The sequence below is a fragment of the Neofelis nebulosa genome, chromosome 3 (assembly GCF_028018385.1).
Source record: "Neofelis nebulosa isolate mNeoNeb1 chromosome 3, mNeoNeb1.pri, whole genome shotgun sequence".
NCBI classification, from domain to species: Eukaryota; Metazoa; Chordata; class Mammalia; order Carnivora; family Felidae; genus Neofelis; species Neofelis nebulosa.
In genome coordinates, this window is record NC_080784.1 from 44,577,250 (window position 1) to 44,604,268 (window position 27,019).

The window sequence follows — 27,019 nt, forward strand, 5'->3', positions numbered from 1 at the left end:
GTTTTTAAAGGTAATTTAAGGACACACAGGAAATGTTTATTTCACATATCATATTGTAAACAACTGTAAAAAAAAATAATGTCCTCAATTACATATCTCTGATCTCTTTAGCACTTATGCTTTAGCTAATAGCTTCAGGATTCATTTCCTGTATACCTGTCTTCACCAACAAATACCCAAATATCATCACTGCAAACCCTTTCCTCAACCTAAGCCCCAGTTTCTCATCGCTATCATCACTATCCTATGCAGACCAAGTCAAATTTGTTCTAGCTTTCAAAGGTCCTAGAGGCTCAACCTCTGTAACATTCACCACTCCCCAAAATAGGTTTTCTGTATACTTTTTTCCATGTTGGCAAGTATTTGCAATATATAACAATTCTGACACAAATTCTTCAAGTGATGGGTGGGAAGACAAAACACAATACTTGTGTCACCCAAGCTTATAGAGTTAACAATCAAATAAAAAACAATGATCAAAATTGTTTCCAAAGGAAAATACATATAAGTATAATGAAAAAGTATTAATATTACTTTCTTTAAAATATGCTTCCTGTTATAAATATGTATAAATGGAAATATTACATTTATTCTAATTTCCTCTATTGTTATGACTGTCTTTTATAGCAGTTTAAGGGCCACAGAAAATATGAGGGGTAAGTACAGAGACTTCCCATATAACCCTTGATCAGCACATACAAAGCCTCCCCTCTAATCAACATCTCCAACTGGAGTGGTATATTTGTTACAATTGATGAACTTATGTGACACATCATAATCACTCAAAGTCCATAGTTTACATGAAAGTTCTTTCTTGTTGTTATATATTTTATGGGCTTAAACATATGTATAATGACACGTATCTATTGTTATGGTATCTTACAAAGTATTTTCACTGCCCTAAAAATCCTTCATGCTCTGCCCATTCATCTCCCCTTCAGTCCCTGGCAATCACTGATCTTTTTATGGTCCTTTTTGTAGTCTGACCTTTTCCAGAATGTCATATATTTGGAATCATAGAGTCTGTAACTTTTTCAGATTGGCTTCTTTCACCCAACTTCTTTTTCAATACACTTATAAATGTGCAGTTCCTCAAATGTTTTATCATCTTACTTGCTCCTTTATTAAGAGGTGTTAATTTTTCTTTACTTGGCTCCCTAATTCCAAAATAGCCCTAAAACTTAAAAATGGCTGACTCCTTGTTTCTGAAGTGCTTTCTCTGAAAATCTTTTGTGTTTTTTTATTTTGTTTTTAATTTATTTTTATTTTTTGCCAAGACTTTCCGTCTGTACATGTAATGTGTCATTCATTGTCAGGGCTATGACCCTTTACACAACTAATAAGGAATAAGTGGGTTAATTTATTGCCTCTGACCACCACACCAGCCTTGACTGCATAGTAAAGAGAGTATTATGTATATCAGAAAATTCATAGCTTGGGCTATGTCCCTTTTGATAATTAGGCCCAACGACTATTCCAGTCTCAATAGCACTTGTTCGCATATCCCTGTTGATACAACTGGTTTAAGTTATTCCCTTTTGATGCATCAATGTCAGGAAACTTAGTAATCTTCTATACTTCTTGTGTTTGATAGGTTAGTCAATTTTTTTAAAGTTACCCTTAATATGAATAATTATGACTAAATTATATCAAATAATGGAAAAGAAGAGGAGAGTAACATCAGCAAATGTTAGAATAGGAGATTCCTGGCTGCATATCCTCACAGAAAAGCCTGTTTTAACAACTACCTTGAATGACAATCTGGCTGAAAGGTTCTAGTCCCCACATGAAGCAAAAAATCTGAGAGTAGATTCATTGGAAGATGGTAAGAACAGTTTCATTTTACCCACATTATCCATTCCTCAAGGTGGCACCGCTCAATGCCAAGAGAGACTTTTGGCTTGTGATTTTTCTGACAGAGGAAAATAAAAGTGATGAGAAGCTGGTTTCCCCAGCCCTGCAAAATACTGTCCAAGAGATTTACTTTTGTCTCACCCAACTCAGACCACTTAGGGAATTGGCATACTTAAATAGTCTTGAGATACCAAGGACTAGGGAAAAGAGATGGGGGTTCACATCAACTAGCACATAGATTACAACAACCAGCCACATATCTAATTAACTGTCTTACAGACTTCAGCAAGAACCTCACCCATGAGCCAACAGGATGCATTATCTGAGGACACCCACAACAAGCCAACTAACACCCCCAGTACTCCACACTCACAACCTGTCGCCAGAACGACAAACTCTCCAGCAGATGGTACACATGAGGCTCCAACAAGTGGGCACAATCCTGCAGACAACACATGGATATCAGCACCTGGCTGGACTTTGCTGACTTGCACAACCTTGAACACTTCAGGGCACTGTTTTATGGAAATTTTCTGAGGGGCTCTCCATAGCCATACTGACTTTCTGGGATTGAGAGAAGGTGTACAACCCTAAACTCCGGCCCTCTGGAGGTGTGAAACAACCCGGGAAGAGGAGTGGAACAAGCACACCCATAAAAAAGGTCTGAGAGACCCCCAAAACTCTAGTTGGTCTGACTACTGACTGGTTTCTTTCTCTCTCGAAGCCAGCTAGTAAACACTAGAAGAGATGTGAAACACTTCCATTGTGAAGGCAGCAGTTCAAGACTTCAAGAAACATCAAGAATCAAGGAAACATGATGCCAACAACAGAGGTCTTGTGGAAGACAAATGAAAGAAATGGAAATGTACAAAGTGTCTGACAAAAAATTAAAAATAATCATCATAAGCTCAGACAAGAGAGCACAGATAGACATAAACAAAATCAGGAAAACAATACATGAATGAAATGAGAAGCTTCACAAAGAAGAGAAAATTTTTTTTAAAAAGAACCAAACAGAAGAAATTCTAGATCTGAAGAATACAATGATTGAACTGAAAAATTCTATTAAAAAGCTTTAAAGGCACAGCTGATCAAGCAGAAGAAACAGTTAACTCAAGGGCAATCATTTAAAATTATCCAGTCAGGGGCGCCTGGGTGGCTCAGTCGGTTAAGTGTCCGACTTCGGCTCAGGTCATGATCTCACAGTCCCTGAGTTCGAGCCCCGCATCAGGCTCTGTGCTGACAGGTCAGAGCCTGGAGCCTGTTTCAGATTCTGTGTCTCCCTCTCTCTCTGCCCCTTCCCCGTTCATGCTCTGTCTCTCTCTGTCTCAAAAATAAATAAACGTTAAAAAAAAAGTTAAAAAAAATAAAATAAAATAATCCAGTCAGAAGAAGAAAAAAGAAAAAATATTAAAGAGAGCCTATGGCTTGGGGCAGTTAATATGGTGTAGTAAGGGGATCCTGGGTTTGTCTTGTCCCTTGAACATAGCTAGATGGACATCAAGGTATTTTGAATACCTAGGGAATTGATCTGAGGACTAACAGAACAATCTGTATAATTTGAGGGAGAGAACACAACAGGTACATGGTGCAAAGAGGTGAACTGGGGGAGAGAATAGCCACAGTGCCAGTGCCACAGAGGGGAGACAGCCGTTTTCCCAGAGAGGAGAAAGATGGGAGGTAGGAGGAGAAGTGCATCAGATTTGCATAAGAAAGCACTCCCCCCTGAAAGCAGCAAGAGAGAAAGAGTGAAAACATCCATAGGGGACTGCATAAGAAAACTGTTCCCCAAAACCACTGACAGAGGAAAAAGGACAGTTTCAATACCACCAGTATTTTCTACGAACAGTGGAGCACAGAGTCTGAAGTTTCAGAGGTCAGCCCCTGGTGGTGTTCCCAGGAGGAAGCAGGGTGGAGCCCCTGGAGTGTGCAGAGCCATCTGAGGATAACCTGGGTTGCTCAAAGAGAAGCAGTTCCCCTGCTTGGAGTATGCTTGGTAGAGATGATACAGCCTCTCTGTGGGCAAAAGACAGGGCTGGCACCATCAAGCTGCCACCTTCACCCATTCACCCATAAAGGAACACAGACACTGGCTGGAGGCAGCATACCCTGGTGCCAGTTGTGTGTTGTGACTTCCCATTAACTCTGAGCCCCTGCCACTGAGCAGTGGCATGACTATTTCCTGAGACATGCTGGCCACAGTGTGGTGACACCCTCCCCCAGAAGATCACTGTGTCCAAATCCCAAGGGTCTTCTGAAGTATTTTGAAACACAACTATACCTGATATAAAATTCTGGAAAGAGATGCTGCCTGGTAGGCAGACAGCTGGGACACAGGGGAAGGCAGGGTGCTGACAGAAGTGGGGGATATAAGAGCGGTGACTGATATGCAATCCTGTGTCTGTGAGGGCATGAATTTCCTACTCTGGAGACTTGACAGTAGTGTGAAGCCATTTTCACCTTTAGTCCACCAATACTGTCGGACACCAGGAAGCTAAAAAGCACGACCAAATGGAGAATGGAGCTGTTACACCAAGAGCCCACACACCCCCGGCCCTCGAGGCACATCTCCACTAGAGCAAGTAGGATTGAGAATCAGAACAGCAAGCTCCTCCCTCAGAAGACAAGCGTGAATCCCTTCCACGAACTTAATCTACCACCCACAGACTGCTGCAAGGTTTTAGCTCTAGGGGAAACTAGATCTAGCTTCATTTGGGATTTTTTGTTTGTAATTTGTTTATTCATTTTTCATTGTTGTTGTTGGTTTTTACTGTTGTTGTTGTTATTTTTCTTTTGTGTCTTGGATGCAGAAAGAGCAAAATTTTTTATTTTATTTTTTATTTTTAAAATTTTTATTTTTTGCTCTTTTCTTTGTTTTCTATCAAGCTTGTGTTAACAGGAAGACCAAAACACACCTAGGGTCTAGCTTCCTTTATTTGATTTTTGCACAATTTTTGTTTTTATTTCATTCTGTTGTTGTTGTTGTTGTTGTTGTTGTTGTTGTTGTTGTTTCTTCCTCCAAAATGACAAGATGGAGGAATTCAACTCAAAAGAAAGAAAAGAAGAAATGATAGCCAGGGTCTTAGTAAATGTAGTTATAAGTAAGATATCTGAACTAGAATTTAAAAGAACAATGATAAGGATACTAGGCAGCTTTGCAAAAGCATAGAATACATCAGATAATCCCTTTCTGCAGAGCTAAAAGAGCTAAAATCTAGTCAGGCTGAAATTAAAAATGCTATTACCAATATGCAAACCCAAATGGAGGCCATAAAAATGAGGATGGGTAAGGCAGAGGAGTGAATTAGTGATATAGAAGATAAAATTATGGAAAATAATGAAGCTGGAAAGAAGAGGGAAACAAAGATCAGGGACACAAAAGCAGAATTAGGGAACTCAATTACTTATTACAACATAATGACCTTTGTATAGTAGGAGTGCCAGAAGATAAAGAGAGAAAAAAGGGGCAGAAGGTTTATGTAAGCCATTTATCACAGAAAACTTCCCTAATCTGGGGAAGAACACAGACTTCAAATCTGTGTTCCAAGAAGCACCAAGAACTCCCATTAAATTCAACAAAGGCCAGCCATCACCAAAACATATCATAGTCAAACTCACAAAATACAAAGACAAGGAAAGAATCCTGAAAAAACTTAAAAGTCCCTAAACTATAAGGCATCAGGTTGGGATCAGGTTTACAGCAGATCTTTCCACAGAAACTTGGCAGCCAGAAAGGAGTGGTAAGATATATTCAATGTGCTGAATGTAAACAATATGCAGCCAAAAATACTCTATCCAGCAAGGCTGCCATTCAATATAGAAGGTAGAAAAGAGTTTCCCAAACAAAAACTAAAGTACTTCATGACCACTAAACCAGCCCTACAAAGAAATTTTAAGGGGGAACCTTTGAGTCAGAAAAAAAAAAAAGACCAAAAGCAACAAAGGCTAGAAAGGACCAAAGGACATTACCAGAAATATCAATTCTACAGGTAACACATTGGCACCAAATTCATCTCTTTCAATAATTACTCAGAGTATAAATGGACTAAAGCCTCCAATCAAAAGATATAAGTTATCAGAATGGATTAAAAATAAAAACCCTCAGGAAAGTAGGGATAGAAGGATCATACATCAAGATCATAAAAACCATATACGAAAGACCCAACACTAATATCACCCTCAATGGGGAAAAACTGAGAGCTTTCCACCTAAGGTCAGGAACAAGACAGGGATGTCTACTCTCACCACTGTTATTCAACATAGTATTGGAAGTCTTAGCTTCAGCAATCAGACAGCACAAAGAAATAAAAGGCATCCAAATCAGCCAGGAGGAGGTCAAACTTTCACTCTTCGCAGATGACATGATACTCCACATGGAAAACCCAAAAGATTCCTCAAAAAAATGGCTAGAACTGATCCATGAATTCAGCAAAGTTGTAGGATATAAAGTTAATGCACAGAAATTGGTTGAAGTGACAGAAAGAGAAATCAAGGAATTGATCCCATTTACAGTAGCACCAAAAACCATAAAATATCTAGGAATAAATCTAACCAAAGAGGTGAAAAATCTATACACTGAAAACTATAGAAAGCTTATGAAAGAAATTGAGGAAGACACAAAAAAATGGAAAAAGATTCCATGCTCCTGGATAGGAAGAACAAATATTGTTAAAATGTCGATACTACCCAAAACAATCTACATATTGAATGCAATCCCTATCAAAGTAACACCAGCATTCTTCACAGCTAGAACAAATAATCCTAAAATTTGTATGGAACCCAAAAAGACCCCAAATAGCCAAAGTGATCTTGAAAAAGAAAGCCAAAGCAGGAGGCATCACAATCCCAGACTCCAAGCTATACTACAAAGCTGTAATCATCAAGACAGTATGGTACTGGCACAAGAACAGACACTCAGATCAATGGAACAGAATAGAGAACCCAGAAATGGACTCACATACGTATGGCCAACAAATCTTTGACAGGGCAGGAAAGAATATCCAATGGCATAAAGACAGTCTCTTCAGCAAGTGGTGCTGGGAAAACTGGACAGTAACATGCAGATGAATGAACCTGGACCACTTTCTTACACCATACACAAAAATAAACTCAAAATGGATGAAAGACCTCAATGCAAGACAGGAAGCCATCAAAATCCTCGAGGAGAAAGCAGGCAAAAACCTCTTTGACCTCAGCCGCAGCAACTTCTTACTCAACACATCTCTGGAAGCAAAGGAAACAAAAGCAAAAATGAACTATTGGGACCTCATCAAAATAAAAAGCTTCTGCACAGCAAAGGAAACAATCAGCAAAACTAAAAGGCAACCGACAGAATGGAAGAAGATATTTGCAAATGACATATCAGATACAGGGTTAGTATCCAAAATGTATAAAGAACTTATCCAACTCAACACCGAAAAAACAAATAATCCAGTGAAGAAATGGGCAAAAGACATGGGTATAGACACTTCTCAAAAAAAGACATCCATATGGCCAAACCGACACATGAAAAAAATGCTCAACATCACTCATCATCAGTGAAATACAGATCAAAACTACAATGAGATACCACCTCACACCTGTCAGAATGGCTAAAATGAACAACTCAGGATACAACAGATGTTGGCGAGGATGCGGAGAAAGATCTTTTGCACTGATGCAAACTGGTGCAGCCACTCTGGAAAACAGTATGGAGGTTCCTCAAAAAATTAAAAATAAAACTACCCTACGACCCAGCAATTGCACTACTAGGTATTTATCCAAGGGATACAGGTATGATGTTTCCAAAGGGCACATGCACCTCAATGTTTATAGCAGCACTACTGATAATAGCCAAAGTATGGAAAGAGCCCAAATGTCCATTGGTGGATGAATGGATAAAGAAGATGTGTTATATATAAACAATGGAGTATTAGTAATCAAAAAGAATGAAATCTTGCCAGTTGCAACTATGTGGATGAAACTAGAGGGTATTATGCTAAACAAAATTAGTCAGTCAGAGAAAGACAAATATCATATGACTTCACTCATATGAGGACTGTAACAGACAAAACAGATGAACATAAGGGAAGGGAAGCAAAAATAATATAAAAACAAGGAGGGGGACAAAACATAAGAGACTCTTAAAAATGGAGAAAAAACAGAGGGTTACTCAAGGGGTTGTGGGGGGGGGGGATGGGCTAAATGGGTAAGGAGCATTAAGGAATTTACTCCTGAATTCATTGTTGCACTATATGCTAACTAACTTGGATGTAAATTTAAAAAATAAATAAAATGATTAAAAATAAAAAACAAACAAACAAACATCTATTGGACATTCACTATGTGTCATACTGGGTGTTATCACTCCCAGAGAGATTCTCAATGCCCCAAAGTCATCTTAAAACCCAAAGTAATAAATCCATTGTAGAATTTTAAGCACTCTAGTATCTGGTAGGGCATGTATTTGGGGGCAGGGAACCACACAAGTAGTCACAATAATATTTTGAACTTTGGAAAATCCCATAAGCCTTATTAAATTTCAACTTCCTTCCACTTTCTTCCAGAACAAGTTTTCCGGATAAGGCAAAGTATCCCATTTACACTTATCCAAATCTGTATATGGAAGGAGAGGTTAAGGAAGTGATGGGGAGTGGGGGCTTTCATTTAAAAGATTACCATAGCCATTATATAAAACAATGGAATTTGTCACTTTCAGAAATAGAAACATGGCCTCAGTGAATCTCTGTGGTCTCATATTATTTTGGGTTTTATGACTGTCATTATTCCCTGTGTATAAGAAGAGTTATAGCAGTTATATTATATCCGTCTTGACTTCAACTTTCTTTGACTAAGATTAAAAACTTCTGAGATGCCTGAGTAGCTCAGTCACTTCAGTGACTGACTCTTGATTTCAGGTCAGGTCATGATCTCACAGTTCATGAGATCAAGTCCCGAGTTGGGCTCTGGGCTGACAATGTGGAGCCTGCTTGGAATTCTCACTCTCCCTTTATCTCTGCTCCTCCCCCACTTGTGTGCATGCATTCTCTCTCTCTCTCTCAAAATAAACATTTAATAAATAATAAATAAAAAAAATAAATAAATGTAAAAGCTTCATGATTATGTTAATAAACATGGTTTTCTAACAAAAAAAAGTTTATGTCTCTAATTTGGAGCACCCAAATATAGAAAAAAATTAATAAAAAACACAAAGAAACTCATTGATAATAATACAATAATATTAAGGGATTTTCACACCCCACTTACAGCAATGGACAGATCACCTAAGCAGAAAATCAACAAGGAAACAATGGCTTTGAATAACACAGTGGACCAGATGAACTTAACAGATGCATTCAGAATATTTCATCCTAAAGAGTAGAATAAGCGTTCTTTTCAAATGTACATGGGACATTCACCAGAAGGGATCACATACTGGATCACAAATCAGCTCTCAATAAGTACAAAAAGATCGAGATCATACCATGCATATTTTCAGACCATAAAGCTATGAAACTTGAAGTCAACCACAAGGGAAAAAAAAGCCCTCAAACATGGAAGTTAAAAAACATCCTACTGAAGTATGAATGGGTTAACCAGGAAATTAAAGAAGAAATTAAAAATACATGGAAGCAAATACAAATGAAAACACAACAGTTTGGGATGCAGCAAAAGCAGTCCTAATAGGAAAGTAAATTGCAATTCAAGCCTATCTCAAGAAGCAAGAAATATACAATCTAAATATACAATCTAAACTTACACCTAAAGGAGCTAGGAAAGGAACAGCAAATAAAGCCTAAAGCCAATAGAAGAGAAATAATAAAGATTAGAGAAATAAATAATATAGAAATAAACATAAGAAACCAGTAGAACAGATCAACAAAACTAAAAGCTGGTTTTTTGCAAGAATTAACAAAATTGGTAAACCCCTAGCTACACTTATCAAAAAGAAAGGAGAAAGGGCCCAAATAGATAAAAATCACTAATGAAAGAAGGGACCAACACCACAGAAATAGAAGGGACCAACACCACAAGAGAATACTATGAAAAATTATATGCCAACAAACTAGGCAATCTGGAAGAAATGGATAAATTCCTGGAAACATACAAACTACCAAAACTGCAACAGAAAGAAATAGGAAACTTGAAAAGACCCATAACCAGCAAATAAATTGAATCATCTATCAAAAATCTCCCAACAAACAAGAATCCTGGGCCTGATGACTTCACAAGCCATCTATTCTTCTCAAACTGTCAGCAAAGTCACAGGATATAAAATCAACTTGCAGAAATCTTTTGTATTTCTATACACCAAAAATGAAGCAGCAGAAAAAAAAAAAACTGCTGGATAAGAAAACTATACAAGGCAAAAAATTTCCTTCAGAAATTAAGGAGGGTTAAAGACATTCCCAGATAAATAAAAGCTAAGTGAGTGCATCACCTCTAGATCTGTCTTATAAGAAATCCTATAGGGAGTTCATCAAATTGAAATGAAAGGACAATAACTCAAGAAAACATAAAAGTATAAAATGCACCGGTAAGTGTAAATATATAATCAAATTCATAATTCCCTAATACTGTAATGGTGGCAAAATACTTTTATCTCCAGTAAAAAGTTAAAAGACAATAGTATTATAAAGTAAATATTATTACATAATTTGTTAAAGGATGCACAATATAAAAAGATGCAAATTGTAACATTGATAGCACAAAATGTGGGGGAATTTAACAAGAATTTATTTATTTTTTTTTTTAATTTTTTTTTCAACGTTTATTTATTTTTGGGACAGAGAGAGACAGAGCATGAACGGGGGAGGGACAGAGAGAGAGGGAGACACAGAATCGGAAACAGGCTCCAGGCTCTGAGCCATCAGCCCAGAGCCTGACGGGGGCTCGAACTCACGGACCGTGAGATCGTGACCTGGCTGAAGTCGGACGCTTAACCGACTGCGCCACCCAGGCGCCCCAGCAAAAATTTAAAATGTAGAGCTTTAGTATATGATTGAAGGTAGGTTATTATCAGCTTAAAATAGATTATTACAGGTGATGAGTATTAATACCAGGTGTTGTATGGAAGTGTCGAATCACTGTATTGTACACCTGAAACTAACATTACACTGTATGTTAACTACTAGAAGTGTAAACAAAAAGTTAAAAAAATAAAAAACTACCTTACAATCCAATAATCGCATGACAGTATTTACCCAAAGAATACAAAAACACTAGTTTAAAGGGATACATGCACCCTGATGTTTATTGAAGCATTATTTACGATAGCCAAGATATGGAATCAGCCTAAGTGTCCATCAAGTGATGAATGAATAAAGAAGTGGTATATATACATATATACAACAGAATATTATTCAGCCATAAAAAAGAATGAAATCTTGCCATTTGCAACAACAAGCTCAGCAAAATAAGTTAGACAGAGAAAGACAAATACCATATGTTTTCATTCATATATAGAATTTAAGAAACAAAACAAACAAGGAAAGGAGAAAAAATGAGAGATAGTCAAAGCAAGAAACAGTCTTTTAATTATAGAAAACATACTGATGGTTATCAGAGAGGAGGTAGGTGGGGGTATGGGTTAAATAGGTGATGAAAATGAAGAAGTGCCCTTTTTGTGATGAGCCCAGGGTGATGTATGGAACTGCTGAATTACTACATTGTATACCTAAAACTATTATCACACACTGTATGTTAACTAACTGGAATTAAAATAAAAACTTAAAAAATAGACTATTATATCTATTGTATCTATAAAAATTTTTATGTAAGCCTTATAACAATCACAAAGAAGAAACCTACAGTGGATACACAAAATATAAAGAGAAACAAATTAAAGAATGGCACTACAAAAAATAAATCACAAAAGAAGAGAGTAAGAAAGGAATAAAGGAAAAAAAGAACTAAAACAAACAAACCAGAAAATGATTAACAAAATGGCAATAGAAAGTCCTTTTAACTATCAATAATTACTTTAAATGTAAACGGATTTTTTCCAATCAAATTTCTATTGTAGAACCCAACAATAAGCTGGCTATAGGAAACTCAAATTACCTTTATGGACATGCAAGAGCTGAAAGCATAGGGAAGAAAAAACTATTCTATGCAAATGGTAACCGAAAGAGAGCAAGGTATGCTATACTTACGTAATATAAAACAGACTTTCAATTAAAACAATCACAAAAAAAAAAAAGGTCAAGAAAATATAACACTTGTAACTACACATGCTCAAAATATTGGAATGCCTAAAAACTTAAGTAAATATTGACAGACCAAAGGGATAAACAGACAGCAATTCAATAATAGTAGAGGACTTCAATACCCTACTATTGACATTGGACAGAGCAATCAGAAGGAAAATTAGTAAGAAAATAGCAGGCCTGAATAAAACTATAAACCAAATGGACCTTAAGGACATATATAGAACATTATGTCCAATAAGAACAAAATATTCTCAAGCACATGTGGAACATTCTCCAGGACAAAACATATGTTGGTCCACAAAGCAAGTTTTATGAAATTTAAGGAAACTGAAATAATATCTAATATCTTTTCCAAGCACAATGTTATGAAACTTCAGAGAAAAAAACTGAAAAATCCACAAAATGTACAATTTAACATCATACCTGAACTAATGGACCACAGAAGTAGGAAAAAAGGAAATCATAAAAAGTATCTTAAAATAAACAAAAACAAATACAAAAAACAACATACCAAAACATATGCGATATAAAAAAAAGCAGTTCTAAGAGGTAAGTTTACAGCAATAAATGCCTATATTAAAAAAAATCTCAAATAACCTAACTTTACCCCTAAAGGAATTAAAAAAGGAAAACAATCTAAGACCCAAGTTAGTAGAAGAAAGGAAATAAGAAAGATCAGAGCAGAAATAAATGAAATAGAGACCAGAGAGACAATAGGAAAATAATAAATTAAACCAAGAGATGGATTTTGAAAAGATAAACAAAATGGCAAAACTTTAGCTAGACTACTCAATAAAATAAAATTATGAAAGAAAAGAAAAGACACTGAAATTGATACCATAGAAATACAAAGTATCATTAGAGACTTCCATAACAATTATCCACCAACAAATTGCGTAACACTACAAGAAATGGATAAATTCCTAGAAACAGGTAATCTATCAAAACTGAATCAAGAAGAAATGGAAAACTTGAACAAAGTAATCACAACTAAAGATATTCAATCTGTTATCAAACTTCCTAACAAATAAAAGAACAGGACTAGATGGTTTCACAGGTGAATTCTATGAAATATTTAAAGAATTAATGCTAATTTCTCTCAACTCCCCCAAAAATTAAAAAGGAAAGAACTCTCCCAAACTCATTTTACAAGGCCAGCTTTACCCTGATACAAAGACAGACAAAGACACTAAAAGAAGAAGAAGAAGAAGAAGAAGAAGAAGAAGAAGAAGAAGAAGAAGAAGAAGAAGAAGAAGAAGAAAGAAAGAAAGAAAGAAAGAAAGAAAGAAAGAAAGAAAGAAAGAAAGAAAGAAAGAAAGAAAGAAAGAAAGAAAGAAAGAAAATTACAGGCTGATATCCCTAATGAACATAGATGCGAACATTCTCAACAAAATATCAGCACACCAAATTCAACAGCATGTTAAAAGGTTCATATATCATGATCAAGTGAGGTTTATCCCTGGGATGTAAGGATGACACAGAAAGCAATAAACATAATACACCCCCATTAATATAACTAAGGGTAAAATTCATGTAATCCTCCAAAGAAATGAAGAAAAAATATCTGACAAAATTCAACACACGTTCATGACCAAAGTTCTCAACAGTTTGGTATAGAGCAAATGTATCAATATAATAAAGGCCATATATGACAAGCCATGGCTAACATAATTTTCAATTGTGAAAAGTTGAAATCTTTTACTGTAAGATCAGGAACAAGACAAAGTTTTTCATTCTTACTACTCCTTTTTAACATAGTACTAGGAGTCCTAGCCAGAGGAATTAGGCAAGAGAAAAGAAATAAAAGATATCCAAGTCAGAAAGGAAGAAATAGGGGCACCTGGGTGGCTCAGTCGGTTAAGCGGCCGACTTCGGCTCAGGTCATGATCTCACGGTCTGTGGGTTCGAGCCCTGCGTCGGGCTCTGTGCTGACGGCTCAGAGCCTGGAGCCTGTTTCAGATTCTGTGTTTCCCTCTCTCTCTGACCCTCCCCCGTTCATGCTCTGTCTCTCTCTGTCTCAAAAATAAATAAACATTAAAAAAAAAAAAGTAAAGAAATTTAATGCTGAGCTACTCTAAAATAGATTGCCTCTTACCTTGCAATCTTGTGTGCAACATTCCCCAGAGCCACACTGTTTATTTGCTTTCATTGAACATGTTTTAGGATCACAGCAGTCTTTATGTGTACAATTCTGTAAACAAATAGACAAATTCAAACTGTCTCTTCTGACATCAGTTATGATAATTTGTCTTTTAAATCATACAGAGAAAGACAGATACCATATGTTTTTACTCTTATGTGGATCCTGAGAAACTTAACAGAAGACCATGGGGGAGGGGAAGGAAAAAAAAAATAAAGGTTAGAGAGGGAGGGAGCCAAACCATAAGAGACTCTTAAAAACTGAGAATAAACTGAGGGTTGATGGGGGGTAGGAGGGAGGGGAAAGTGGGTGATGGGCATTGAGGAGGGCACCTGTTGGGATGAGCACTGGGTGTTGTATGGAAACCAATTTGACAATAAATTTCATATTATAAATAAATAAATAAATAAATAAATAAATAATATTTTTAAAAAGCAAAAAAAAAAAACTTGCCAATTTCACCTAAATTGTCAAATTTATTTACATAAAGTAGTTTTTAATATTCCTTATGTACCCTCTTTCATTACTGATACTGGGAATTCCTTTCTTTTCCTCATTTCTCTTTCATCAGAACAGCAGATTTATCAAATATATTGATTATTTTCAAAGCACTGGCTTTTATTTTCATTGATATTCATCTTCTGATTTCTATCTCATTGATTTCTACTTTTATCTTTATCATTATTTCCTTCTACTTATCATGGATTTAATTGGACTAATATTTTAGTTACCCGAAGTAGCATTCTTAATCATTGATTTTAGACCTTTCTTCTCTCCATTATAAGCATTTGTAGCTATAGATTTTCCTCATAACACTATAATTCAGTTTCAACTGAATCTCATAGATTTCGATGTTATGTTTAAATTTTCATAACTGTTAAAAATATATCCTAATTGCTTTTGTAATTTCTTCTTTGAGCCAAGGGCCATTTACAAGTGGTAGCTTAATTTCTAAATATTTGGGAACTTTTCAAGATATCTTATTATTCTTGATTTCTAATTTAATTCTCAACAAAAAATAAATATTTTGAGATTTATTTCATGTCACAAAATGTAGTACATCCTGATGAATATTCCAAGTTCCCTTGAAAGTAATTTTTATATTAAGTTATTAAATATAGTGGCCTATAAATATCATTATATTAAGGTGGTTGGTAGAAGTATTATTCAGATCTTCTACATCCTTACTGATATTTTTGTCTAGTTGTTCTATCACTTACTAAGAGATGTGAAATAAATCTCCAAATAAGATAGTGCTTCATGAAATTTGAAGATCTACTGTGTGTGTGTACATGTAGATATATTTTTATAAGTGTATACATATTTATTATTGTTATAACTTCCTTATGTATTTATCCTTTTATAATTTTGAAGCATTAGTATATCTCTATTTTATATATTAATATAGTCCCCTTAGCTCTCTTATATTTACTGTTTACTTGTTATATCCTTTTCCATTCTATTATTTTCTGCCAAACAGAGCATTTGGGCTTAAAATATATCTCTTGTCTCTTGATTTTTATGTAGTCTGATAATCTCTGGCTTCTGATCAGAGTGCTTGGCCTATTTACATTTAATGTAACTATTAATATTTATGTATTTCAATTTGTTATTTTACCATTTGTTTCCATTTATTTCACCTTGTTTTTGTTCCTCAATTCTTCTCTTCTTGTCTTATTTTGTGCTGATGAAATATGTTTAGCATGTCATTAAAACTCCTCTATTGGCTTTTTAGCTGTATCTCTGCATAATTTTTCAATATTTGCTCTGGGATTTATAGTATGTATCTTTCAAATACTCTAATCTACTTAGAGTTAATACTGATTTTCTTCACATAAATTATAGAAATCTTGCAACAGCTTATTTCACCTTCCACATTTAGTGCTGCTGCTGTTATTATATAGATGTAGATATGTAGATACACACACATATATACATAATGTGTATATGTACATATATATTTTTGTGTGTTTATATGCATATAAACATATATGCATCCATATCCACAAACATACCCATACATATTTGTATATTTAGTATATATACATACAAATACATATTTATAGGCACATATATGTATTGTATCACTTATGCAGTGAATAAGTGTGTGTATATTTACATATCTGTGCATGTATATAATGTAGTCAGTAAAATTAAGAGCAGAAAAGAAAGCATACATATAACTATTTATTTTTACCCACATATTTACCAATTCCTGTGTTCAGGAATTTTTAATTCTTCAAACATTTTAAATTCTTAGGATATTCTGTAGTACAAGTTTACTGTGACATATTGTCTCAGCTTTTGCTTAACTGAGAATAACTTTGTTTGCTTCCATTTTAAAGGATAATTACTTTGAATCTAGAACTCTTGATTGTTGACCTTTTTTTTTTCTTTCATCACTTTTTGTCATTTCAAAGTCTACTGACCTCCATTATTTGTTATAAGAAGTCAGCTATATTTTGTATCACTGTATTGTGTATCTAACCTGTTTTTTTTTAGGCTGAAATTAAGTTTTTCTTTTTATCTTGGGGTTTTGGGAGGTTTTACTACTCTAAGTATAGAGGTGGGTTTTTTTGTGTCTATGTGCTTGTAGTTTGCTGAGCATCTTGGATCTGTAAGCAAACGTCTTCCTTCAAATTTGAAAAATAATCAGTATTATTCCTGCATATTTTTTTCTGCCGCCTACTTTCTCTTTTCTTTATCTTGAAATCCAATTACACCTACATTGGACCACTTAATATTTCCTTTCAGGTGGGGGCACCTTTATGACTCAGTTGGTTAAGCGTCCAACTCTTGGTTTTGGCTCAGGTCATGATCTCACGATTCATGGGTTCAAGTCCTGTATTGGGCTCTGCACTAACAGTGTGAAACCTGTTTGAGATTCTCTCTCTCTCCTTCACTCCCTGCCCTTCCCCAGCTTGAACTTTCTCTCTCTCTCTCTCTCTCTCTCAAAATAAATAAATAATTTTTAAGAAAAATGTTTCTGGGGTGCCTGGGTGGTTCAGTTGGTTAAGTATCTGACTTTGGCTCTTGGAGCCTGGAGCCTGCTTTGGATTCTGTGTCACTCTCACTGCCCCTCCCCTGTTGACAGTCTGTCTCTCTCTCCCCCTCAAAATTAAATGAATAAACATTAAAAAAATTTAAGAAAAAATAAAAAATATCTACTCTCAGGTGTCTGAGGTTTTTTGCTATTTTTCTTCAACGTTTTTTCTCTCTATTCTATAGATCATATTTTCTTAATGTTCTATTGGTCAAGTTCATTGATTACTCTGGTTTTGGTCAAGTTCACTGATTCTGCTTTTGTTGTACTTTTCACTTCTAGACTTTAAATTTATATGTTTTTTGTAGTTAACTTATATCTGTTGAGATTCTCTAGCTGCTCACTTACTATGATAATTTTTCCTTAAATGGTTTGAGCATAATGTCCTTTCATGCTCCTAATATTCAAAATAACTACTGTGAAGTCTTTATCTGCAAAATACAATATATTTGGACTTCTCAGAGTCAGTTTCCCTTAACTGCGTATTTTCATAAATATGGTTCACATTTTCCTAATTTTCTGAATGTCTATTAATTTTTTATTAATAAGTTAGACAATATAGATACAATGATATAATGCCCGTATTCAGCAGTGACCTTCTAGAGGCTTTTTTTTTTTCTAACAGGAAATTAAGTAACCTGGAAACAAACTGTAAGCTTTGTTTCCCCTACAATGTATAGCAGCTATCTCTGCTCAATTCATATGGCTTCCAACTGCTGAATTTTTAGCCAGATTCCCTGATGTAATGTAGCATTCATGCAAGGATGTAGGCAGAGACAGTACTTAGATTTCAGGGTATAATCTACCTGTAATTGCCTTGTTTCTGAAGATTCCTCTTTAATTTCCAGTTGTAGCCAGTCTCAGGCTCTACATTCTGATAAATGAAACCAGTAGGGCTTTGGATTTCTGCTGCCTGAATTGCACATGGTTAGAAAATATTCTCTTAAAAAAAAATCATCGAACTCACAGGGTTCACCTGGTGCACCGGTGTCTTTCAATGGTCTCACCCTACTTTTTTCCTCCGTGGGGTATTTCTGGACTATGCATATTTTAGCAGTCAGCCAAATATGTGTAAAATTAGTCATCAGATTTTAGGTTTTAGCACTTTCACAGTTGTCTTACTTTCAGGGTTTTCCCCTTAAATTTCCAGTGATTCTCATCCCTGAAATCTGTTCTCTGTCACACCGAGTCAGTAAAACTGCAATTTTTCACAGCTATTTCATTCGGCCACAACTGTGGAAGTAGAGGAGCACCCAAGACTAGGAAAACATAAACTCACAATTCTTATCTGTTCCAGCTGCAATTTTTCAAGAGTAAACTCTCCTCTGGCTTTTTTCTTTTAAATGTGTTCCAGTGCCATTAAATACACACACACACACACACATACACACATATATAGTAAATATAAATATGTCTATATATAATGTATTACATATTTTTACATATTGTATATTTAATAACATATTAATATATAGTTAATAATATGTTCCATATTTTACAATTGCTGTTTCATTTTATTATCCTATGACTACTTCACTTTATTGTCAATGCTTCCTCTATCATCTTTCATCTTTCTTTGGGTTTGGTTCTATATTTATATGTTTTCTACAGGTGATAGATTTTTTAAAAAATACTTTTAATTGATATCACCTGCCAATAGCACACTTTTCACTCTATATTAGCAAACAATGCATTTTGCTATTCCATTGGTAATAGTCTATGGTCTTTAGATATTCCTGTTTTTGTTACTGCTTGATGTTAAAAGTATATTTCTTCAACTCTTTAGACACTCTTTGTGGTAACTAATTATTTTGTTTAGAGTTGATGCATACACTAAAGAATGTCAGAAGGTAAATATTATCTAAAAGGCTTTTGCTGTCCACTTCAAAAAATAGCAAAATTAAGAAACTTAAAAGCTTCCATCTTCCCCAAAGAAGGTCTTTTTAAATTTATTTTTCTAAAAGACAAGGTCTTCATCTTCTTCTTTTCTATTACACACATATACAGGAATTTTAAAAATTGAAAAGATTTCTACTAACCTTTACAGTGCCACAATCACACTGTTCACCCTGTTCCAATTGTCCATTGCCACATGTCCTTTTCTTTTGTTGTTTATAAACTGGCACTTCAGGAAGGATTCTCTGAAGACATCCAAGGCCGGAATGTGAGGCCAAGTATTTAAAGTCATCCAACGTACAGGTGCTAAAATCCTTTACACCCCGAGACTGCCTAAAATATTTTAAAAATGGGTATGACAAAAATTATTGCTGTATATCTCTGCATTTCCACTAATGTATGATGTTTTAGAAAGATATTTAAAAAGCATTATGGGAAAAAAAGCACATTTTGAAAACTATTCATTGCATTGATAATATGTTTTACCATATTTTTAAAATTTCACCATGAAAATTCTTGTAATGAAAAAAAACTCCAAAATCTTTTCATTGCCATTCATCCTGTTTTAAACAAGATGTATTATTTGCCTGTCTTATGACATTTATTAAACCTTTAAACATAAGAACTGTGTTCACTTTATTTTCTTTGCCAATGCCAAACAATTGAATTTTAAATGTTTAGCCTCAGTATTTAGCACATTTTTTATTTTTTTAAATATGTCTTGGATTTTTCTTGTAATGCCAATATAAACATGTTTGCATTAACTTAAGTACATATTAGGGCTTTTGTTCAACATAATTAAACATTTTTCAAATAAAAACCTGTGGTTTGAGCTACACAATGGGAAGGGCACCATAAGTACCTGTCTTGACAGTGAGAGAGCTGTTAGCACTCTAGTAATAGCTCAGCATCCAACTAAAACACTATAAAGAATCTGACTTAAGAGTAAAGATTATGTTCTAGACCAGGGGGTGACAAGCTTTTTCTGTAAAGGGCCAGGCAATAAATATTATAGACTAATATGCCATAGACTGTGGTACAACTACTCAACTCTGCCACTGTAGTACAAGAGCAACCATAAACAATAGGTAAAACAATAAGCCTAGCTGTATTTCAATAGAATTTTATTTACAAAACAGGCTACCACCGAGATTAGCTTGGGGATTGTTGTTTGCTGACTTCTACCCTAACTAGAATCTACTCTATCTCAATTCCAATAGAGCCTAAATTCAAGCCCTGACAAGATCCCCAGAAGAGAGTGAATTTGGAAGTTCAATCCGGCCAAGTTATAGGGGTTTCAAAATACCCTGAGCTTTCTATAGATCCATATTAACAAAGTGTAAAACCAAGCATATAAAATTCAATATAATTAGCCAATAATTGAATTTCCAAGAATCAATGCTTTTCAGAGGAAGGTAGGGGCATCCAAGCTTTCTATTGTATTATCAAAAATATCTAATATGCTAATAATAATAATAACAACAACAGAAACACAAAGAAATAAAAAATGTGATCCATAGTCAATGTAAAAAAAAAAAAAAGCAGTCAAAAGAAATCAAAACTGAGATGGTCCAGATGTTACGATTTGGCATACAAACACCTAAATTAAAGCACTATAAATATTCAAATAATTAAAAAAAAGTGTTTACATAATTCAGAGTCATAGATTCAATACTCAAAATAGAGCACAGATAATTCAATTTACATAAAGTTCTGAAGCAAGGAAAACTAATTGTAGTAATAAATCAGATCAGTTGTTGCCTGGGGCAAGGATAAAAGGTAGAAGGGCAATAAGGGTCACAAAGGAACTTTTGGGGAAATGAAACTGTTGCATAATCTCACTGATACTGTGGTTCAAAGATATTTATGTATTTGTCAAAAGTCATAAACTTGTACACTTACAGTGCACAAATTTTATTGCAGCAAGAATCATACCTTGACAAAGTTGAATTTTTATAAAGTTTATAAATAAAATGCTCAAGAAGATGGTGAAAGAATGAATATTCTTCTGAGTAACCACTTATCCAAGGAAGAAGAAATAAATTTAGTTATTATCTGCTTTGTGTCTTTACAAAACTTTGGGGTATCATGGATTCAGTAATCAAAGGATAAAATGAAACAATGAGAAAATATACTGAGCTGATTTAGTCACTGTTTGCAACATATTTACTGAGCACTCTCCTGAGCAATAGGTGTGTGGTAAAGAGTAGACCAAGTACTTCTTAGGGACAAAAAGCATGAACATCAGGAGAAAAATATATGAAACAAATAGAATGTTGAAATGATTAAAAAACCAACAGAAGGGGTGCCTGGGTGGCTCAGTCAGTGGAGCATCTGATTCTTGATTTTGGCTCAGGTCATGACTTCATGGTTCATGGGATTGAGTTCCACGCTGGATTCTGCACTGACAGCACAGAGCCTGCTTGGGATTCTCTCTCTCCCTCTCTGTCTGTCCCTCCCCCACTTGTGCATTCTCTCTCTCTCTCTCTTTCTGTCAAAATAAATAAACTTTAAAAATATATTTAAGAAATAGAGCAGGGAATATGTATTATTAATGGTTCTAAAATAAAGGTTTTTTTCCTTTCTTCAGCAGTCTTTCAATGGGTCATGGTGTTATTATTTATTTACAATTTAATGTCTTTCTAAATAAAAAAAATTCTTAATTGAAACTACTAACATGAATTGTACCACTCATCCCTATACCGTACAATGCCAGTTTTAAATGCAAATATCAAAGCATTTAATTTAGCTTTATGCACAATCACTGAAATTACACAATTCATATGGCTTTTCCTTAGAGGGTGCTTTCAATCTGGCCAGGGGAGAAAAATACAAGTCAGACTCCAGAATGCAGGAAGGAGGAAGAGAGTTTCTCCAGGCATGGAGACGCATGGGGGAGGTGGTGGGCCTATTTTGGTTTGTGTTCTGTTGTGCTTGAAAAATGTGTATTCTGTGGTTGTTAGGTATAGTGTTCTATAACTGTCAATTACTTCAGTTTGGTTAATAGAAGTGTAAAAGGTCCTAACCAAACAAAAATAAATAAATAAAGGAATATGTGTAATAAAGAAAATTATCTTACACTGCTTTAGGTGACATTGTGCAAACATCTTCTGAACAATAACAAGTGTCAGGATTGTCATAACTCAATCCCAGATTAAAGCCAAGCAACTGCACAATACTGATAGTATATGACTCCAGGGATAAATCCTCTGGATACTAAAGACAAGGAAAAAGAAAAGAGTAAGCTAAGAATACTATAGTATACTATACTATAACAAAATTAAAATTACTATACTATAAAAAATTAGTGTATGTTATATATATACTATTCTAAATACAATTATAGTAAAAAATTAGTACATAAAACTCATTTTTTAAATCAATGCATCCAAGATGCCTATGTAAATGCAATTGTAGTAGAGTTATATAAGCATTTGGATAATAGATTTATTAAACATAGATAAGTAAACACAGTAGTTTAATTTCAAAATACTATTCATGACAATATCAGCTATTTTAGCTAATCCAACTGAGTCTCAAACACCATATTATGTTGCCTCTTTGAGTTATTTTAAAGAAAATGACTTTAATCTTTTATTTTAATAATCAATTTTACATTCTCTCTGCAGTAGGCAGACTCTAAAATGAGTCCCAAAGATATCTACCTCCTGGTATTCATGTCTTTGAGTATTTCCATTCCATTGTGTGTAAACTGGACTTTTTGACTTGCCTCTAATTAACTAAATGTAGAGGAACAGATGGTTCACCATTTCCAAGACAGATTATAAAAAGACTGACTTTTTGGATTCTAGGTCTCAGTCTCTCTGTGGGAAGCCAGCTACTATGTCATGAAGTAGTCCTGTAGAGAGGCCCACAGGAATGAGTTTGGAAACAGATTTTCTGAGGTCTACCACAGCCAAATGACTAGGTTTGGAAGAAAATCCTGCCCATGCTGAACCATGAGATAACCCTCTCAGCTGCTCCTTGATTGTTGACCCACAGAACTCTCTTGTTTTTGTTTTGGCATAATTGGTTACATAGCAATAGAAAACCAAAACACCCTCAATAGGTATATTGTTCATCTCTGGAAAGTTTTGAATTTCTACACAAAGATGTTTCCAGAAGCTTCATTCATAATTCCCAAAACTTGCAAGCAACCACAATGTCCTTCAGTAGGTGAACAGATAAACTGTGGCACATTTTAGACAACAGAATGTTATTAAGCACTAAAAACAAATGAGCTATCAAGTCATGAAAAGAAATGGAGGAAGCTTGAGTGCATATTATTAGGTGAAAAAAGGCCAATCTGAAAAGGCTACATATTGTAGAATCCAACTGTATGACTTCCAGAAAAAAACAGAATTGTGGAGACAATAAAAAGCTCTGTGGTTGCAGACAGGGAGGGGAGAAATTAATAGGCAGAACACAGAGGATTTTTAGGGGAGTGAAAACACTTGTTATAATACCATAAATGATAGATATCTATCATCTTTTGCCCTAACTTATGTACAACACCAAGACTGAACCCTAAGGTAAACTATGGACTTTGGGTGATTTTGATGGGTCAATGTAGGTTCATCCTTAGTACAAAAATATCCCATTCTGGTGAGGGATGTGGATAATACAGAAGGCTGTGCATGTTAGGGACAGGAGGTATATGGGTAATCTGTACCTTTACCCTCAGTTTTGTGGTAAACCTAAAACTGTTCTAAAAAAAAAATAGTCTTAAAAAAAAGTGATGGGTTCCTGATGACCCAGGCTAAAGCACTATGAACAGATGGCAAATAAAGAAGAGTTCAGAGAAGGCATCCATGATCCATGAAGACGTTTCTAAATTTTCCATCCCACAATATTGTGCTGGCTGCTTAATATTTCAACTACAGACACTAAAGCAATCAACTGGTGCATCAGACATTTCAGTCCACCTTGCCCAGAAAAGCAATTTCATTTAGTTGAAAACTGCTTGAACTCAAGCACCACCTTCTTCCTCCATCCAAGCTTTTCATCAGGAGCAGCTCTTAGGACAATATACAATGACTTGCCAGGACATTCCTCATCCCCTCCAGAGTTATAGAGATCATTAATATTAACTAAGAAACACATTTCACTTCTTAGAAGACAAAATGCTGGTCTCTTTAAAGAAGCATTCAGTATAACTTTCAATGTTCCTGATAGGTCCCAGATAGCAGGTTCAACTAAGAGGATAATGGTCTCCTCAAACAATTCCTTTTCAAATTGTAGTCCAGCAAATGGATCCCTAAACGAGTTTCTCTACTGCCCAAGACTTTAATCTCTCTTAATTCAAGGATGCTTAGTTAACTTACACCTCACATCAACATTAAAAACTTTCCCATTACCCTTTCCTACATTTGAAGGGGATATGTCTTGCCTTCATATATAGAAAGACTCATTATATATGAGGTGTTTTAATTTAGTTATGGGAAAGCCTACAAGACTTCTTATACTTCTACCTGTGTTTCTCCCTTTTACTCATAATAAAATGTTTTCTGTGCTGTTTCACACAACTTATGCCCTACTATATAAAAGTCTTCTCTTTTATTACCCCTTAAATTTGGTAGTGTATCAAACTGTATTAATGGGATAATTGTATTAATGATGTATTTTATTTTATGTATTGTGATGCTTTAATATCTGGGGCTTTGCCAATGCTAGACTTTCCATCCCAGAGTTACCCAATTTCTTAAAATAGTAAACAATTTACCTGCAAGTGTATCTTTCATATGCAAATCAATCAACCTAGAGCCCATATGCCCTATCCCTTCTTTTATTAGGCTGACATACCCTAGGCCACGCTTCATCTGCCCAAACCACACCAGAGTTAAGTACCAGACAACTAGGTACAGCCTCCATGTGAGAAAGACTGCTGAAATTATTTAAATGAGCCAATCCAAGACCTGCTTACCTTGCCTTACCCATTCCTCCCCAAAGAAACAACAACGGAAGTTTTTGTCCATGTTACCCCTTGCTCACTACACTGCCTGAACAATCTTGGTGCTTCCTTGTATGGTCCCTGCATGGTGTGCCTTCTGTTTCTAGGGAACTGTGTGATAAACTTCTTCCTGCATCACAGTCATTTTTTTTTCAATATATGAAATTTATTGTCGAATTGGTTTCCATACAACACCCAGTGCTCATCCCAAAAGGTACCCTCCTCAATACCCATCACCCACCCTCCCCTCCCTCCCACCCCCATCAACCCTCAGTTTGTTCTCACTTTTTAAGAGTCTCTTATGCTTTGGCTCTCTCCCACTCTAATCTCTTTTTTTTCCCCTTACCCTCCCCCATGGGTTTCTGTTAAGTTTCTCAGGATCCACATAAGAGGGAAAACATATGGTATCTGTCCTTCTCTGTATGGCTTATTTCACTTAGCATCACACTCTCCAGTTCCATCCACGTTGCTACAAAGGGCCATATTTCATTCTTTCTCATTGCCACGTAGTACTCCATTGCGTATATAAACCACAATTTCTTTATTCATTCATCAGTTGATGGACATTTAGGCTCTTTCCATAATTGGGCTATTGTTGAGAGTGCTGCTATAAAAATTGGGGTACAAGCGCCCATATGCATCAGTACTCCTGTATCCCTTGGGTAAATTCCTAGCAGTACTATTGCTGGGTCATAGGGTAGGTCTATTTTTAGTTTTTTGAGGAACCTCCACACTGCTTTCCAGAGCGGCTGCACCAGTTTGCATTCCCACCAACAGTGCAAGAGGGTTTCCGTTTCTCCACATCCTCTCCAGCATCTATAGTCTCCTGATTTGTTCATTTTGGCCACTCTGACTGGCGTGAGGTGGTATCTGAGTGTGGTTTTGATTTGTATTTCCCTGATAAGGAGCGACGTTGAACATCTTTTCATGTGCCTGTTGGCCATCCGGATGTCTTCTTTAGAGAAGTGTCTATTCATGTTTTCTGCCCATTTCTTCACTGGGTTATTTGTTTTTCAGGTGTGGAGTTTGGTGAGCTCTTTATAGATTTTGGATACTAGCCCTTTGTCCGATGTGTCATTTGCAAATATCTTTTCCCATTCCGTTGGTTGCCTTTTAGTTTTGTTGGTTGTTTCCTTTGCTGTGCAGAAGCTTTTTATCTTCATGAGGTCCCAGTATTCATTTTTGCTTTTAATTCCCTTGCCTTTGGGGATGTGTCAAGTAAGAAATTGCTACGACTGAGGTCAGAGAGGTCATTTCCTGCTTTCTCCTCTAGTGTTTGGATGGTTTCCTGTCTCACATTCAGGTCCTTTATCCATTTTGAGTTTATTTTTGTGAATGGTGTGAGAGAGTGGTCTAGTTTCAACCTTCTGCATGTTGCTGTCCGGTTCTTCCAGCACCATTTGTTAAAGAGACTGCCTTTCTTCCATTGGATATTCTTTCCTTCTTTGTCAAAGAAGAGTTGGCCATACATTCGTGGGTCTAGTTCTGGGGTTTCTATTCTATTCCATTGGTCCATGTGTCTGTTTTTGTGCCAATACCATGCTGTCTTGATGATTACAACTTTGTAGTAGAGGCTAAAGTCTGGGATTGTGATGCCTCCTGCTTTGGTCTTCTTCTTCAAAATTACTTTGGCTATTCGGGGTCTTTTGTGGTTCCATATGAATTTTAGGATTGCTCGTTCTAGTTTGAGAAGAATGCTGGTGCAATTTTGATTGGGATTGCGTTGAATGTGTAGATAGCTTTGGGTAGTATTGACATTTTGACAATATTTATTCTTCCAATCCATGAGCACGGGATGTTTTTCCATTTCTTTATATCTTCTTCAATTTCCTTCATAAGCTTTCTATAGTTTTCAGCATACAGATCTTGTACATCTTTGGTGAGATTTATTCCTAGGCATTTTATGCTTCTTTGCTCAATTGTAAATGGGATCAGTTTCTTTATTT

At 35.5% G+C, this 27,019-nt stretch overlaps 1 protein-coding gene across 9 annotated transcripts in view; it reads right to left on the reverse strand.

The window, feature by feature from the left end:
* The window catches only part of LOC131506714 (disintegrin and metalloproteinase domain-containing protein 5-like), a 134,141-nt gene that overhangs the window by 43,908 nt on the left and 63,214 nt on the right, over positions 1-27,019 (reverse strand). For all 9 annotated transcript variants that reach the window (XM_058720610.1, XM_058720609.1, XM_058720615.1 and 6 more), the window contains 3 exons: positions 22,203-22,339; positions 19,267-19,456; positions 14,140-14,235 (listed from right to left, as the gene is read on the reverse strand). In XM_058720610.1, coding sequence (XP_058576593.1) covers positions 14,140-14,235; positions 19,267-19,456; positions 22,203-22,339 — 423 coding nt within the window. The remainder of the gene's footprint in view (positions 1-14,139; positions 14,236-19,266; positions 19,457-22,202; positions 22,340-27,019) is intronic.